Source organism: Neltuma alba, unplaced genomic scaffold, assembly GCF_004799145.2.
Source record: "Neltuma alba isolate B1F8T4 unplaced genomic scaffold, ASM479914v2 tig00011777_pilon, whole genome shotgun sequence".
NCBI lineage: Eukaryota > Viridiplantae > Streptophyta > Magnoliopsida > Fabales > Fabaceae > Neltuma > Neltuma alba.
The window spans coordinates 34,573-37,530 of NW_021636400.1; the positions used below are offsets into that span (position 1 = coordinate 34,573).

The following is a 2,958-nucleotide window of genomic DNA, read 5'->3' on the forward strand; positions in this document are numbered from 1 at the left end:
TCTCTCATATACAAACCATGTCACTGTGCCCTTTGACCTGAGATCATCATGGATTCTTACATGAGAAAAGCTCAGCGTTGACCTAGTCAAAAGTCACTTTTGACCGAGTGATCATAAAGACTATGTTCAGGCTTAGTGGTTTTTCATGCGAAGGAATATGAATGGTCAAGATGGAATTTGTCCCTCACATTCGTAGAGAGATATTACTGGGCCCCTCAATGAGTGAGTCTGAGAAATGTATGGCCATACTATAATGGAAAGGTAGTTCCATTTCTATATTCAGACTACTCAGGGATCGAGAAAGTAACGGTCATGAATAGGAGGATGACGTTCTCCATGCCTCATCCATGACCAAAATGTCGTGTGACAAAAGGGATGTGATATGGTTGTATGAAAGGTTGCATCGTTCAATGATCCTCATATGTTTTGGGTAGTCGTGATGTCTTGCTAGAGACCGCTTACGACTTGTGAGTCATTATAGTTAATGGCCCACTGCCAACTTCATATGGGCCTACAGGGTCGCACACAAAATAGCCCAACACGAGTTATGATGTCCAGATTCATTGAATCTAAGATATGTCCAGATTCAATGAATAATATAGGGTGGGCGTGTATATATATATATAAATTCGTATATATATATATTATATAAATATAAGAGATATTAATTGTTAGATTTAATTTATAAGGATAAATTAGATCTATGTAAATTAATTCCGTCATATCTTTATTTTTGAATTAAATAAATAGGTGAATTAAATCTGTGAGACGGATTTAATATAAATCGTATTTATTTAATTGTTCTCTTATCTGATTATGCAATATTTGATATTGTATTAATTTCAGAATTAATTTAGAATTAATTTCGAAATTAAATATCATTCATAATACCTATAGCATCCTATATATTTCATATTAGGGAGCTATGGTTTGAGTGAGTGAGAGTGAAAGCACTTGCAGATAAGAGACGGCCAAAAGAGAGAAGGGAGGACGGATTTTTGAAAACCCTAGACGGACAAAGACGCTAGCACGTCGTTCGAGATTGAAGGCTATTCGTGTGGATACCGGTAGAGGAAGCCGACCGGAGTTGTCGACTTCGAACGACAAAGGAGGCGAGCAGAGGCATCCTGAATGGCGTAATCACCGAATCACCAAGAAATTGAATACCGAAGGTAATGCTTCTTACTACTTGACTTAAACACGATCGGTAGATCCGGGCAAGGGATTGAAAGTTTTAAAATTTAGTTTCCGCTGCGTGTCGTCTTTCAATCCCCTTCATAGTTGTCATGTGTCCATGATGTTGACCTTCAACAACATATGCACGTGACTATTTTTCTTTGGGGATAGCTCTAATCCATCTAGCAGCAAATGCATGTTGCAATACTATCTCTGCTAATTATTGGTCAACAACATGACGTTCATACGCATACTCTACAAGTAGTTACTAACTTGTTAAAAATAATTATAAAATTATAAAGTTACAATATTATTTTAAAAAAAACACAAGAAATCTCACCAATATTTATAAATTTCTCTTTTAGCCAATTTGTTCCATGTGCTTTGTGAAGATTAGAGGCCACATGATGTAGACAAAAAACATGACGTGCATGTGTGGCTGCTATCCATGTTAAGGATCAGAAACTACAGCCAAAATTGAACGATGTCTATCTGAAATTAAACAAATTTCTATTCTATCTTTTACAATGCAATGACGCATATGGTATGAGAACCATGTCCAAGCTGATCTTGTCTCTCCTTCAACTACTGCAAATGCAAGCGGCACAACATTTCTGTCACCATCTTGTGATATAGTCATCAGTAACGTGCCCTTATACTTTCCATATAAAAATGTTTCGTCAACTTGTATAATGGGCTTTAAGTGTGGAAAGGCATCAATGCACGGCTTAAATGCCCAAAAGACATGGCGAAACATTTCAACTGGTTCCCCATTCGCATTAACTTGAGAGCACTGTTTATTTGAAAATTGTACATTTGATCCGGGCATGAAGCATTGTACTGCAGCCAACCACCTTAGGTGTAAGGAATATGAGATCTCCCAATTCCCAAAAGCAACGGCAACGGCTAATTGTTTTGCATTCCAAGCCTTCTTATATGACACTATATAACCAAACATGGATTGCATCCTCTCTATAATTTGAGATACTTCCACATCTAACTTGTCAGTTACCATTGCTATGATACAAGATGATATAACATCAGCATCTAACTTTGGATGGTCTTGAGTTAGTGATGTGCTTAAGCATGTGCGGGGCCCCCCATGTTTTATAATATGCTAAAAGTTTCTATTTTCCTTCTTACAAGCTCTTACTCTCCAATTGCAACTTTTACAATAGTTAATGCATTGATATTCTTCATACTTTTTACATGAATAATAGACCTTGAATGTGTGATGAACTCGAACAGAGTGTAACTTGATCGCACGTCTCAAAACATGAACATTATTAAACATCTTTCTGATATGTAACTCTTTAGTATGATTGAAAGGTAGAATTTCTTCTAATTCATTGAACTCAGGAGCCATAGCTGACTAAACATTAATATGCGAGAAGCAAGTAGATGTTAGCTCATTATCCTAGTTGATCTCATCATGCTCATCATTGTCATTATGATCATTCCCATCACCAATATTTAAATAAGAATCATATTCATCTTCGTTCTCAAATTCATCCATAGTATCTTTCATTTGGGGAACAGAGCAAGATGGCCCATTGTTGATACCATCTTGGGGAAGTTCAAATGGGTAAAGATTTTCCATCTGATCACTAAACATGGATTCTTCTTCTATAATGTTCAGCTGATTGCTACTTGATGGAAGAGTATTTCCAGCATTGTTGTCCATTAGTTGTGATTCAATATGACCAACATCTTCCAAGTCACCTATATTAGCATACAACTCTGCACATGTTAACTAAGTTGATAATCGACAGCTCACTTGCC

The 2,958-nt window shown here is 36.6% G+C and overlaps 1 protein-coding gene across 1 annotated transcript; it reads right to left on the reverse strand.

The window, feature by feature from the left end:
* Positions 1 to 1,627: 1,627 nt before the first annotated feature.
* Positions 1,628 to 2,191, reverse strand: LOC114717837 (uncharacterized). Its single transcript, XM_028903046.1, has one exon. The coding sequence runs from the start codon at positions 2,189 to 2,191 to the stop codon at positions 1,628 to 1,630; it is 564 nt and encodes a 187-aa protein (XP_028758879.1).
* Positions 2,192 to 2,958: the final 767 nt, after the last annotated feature.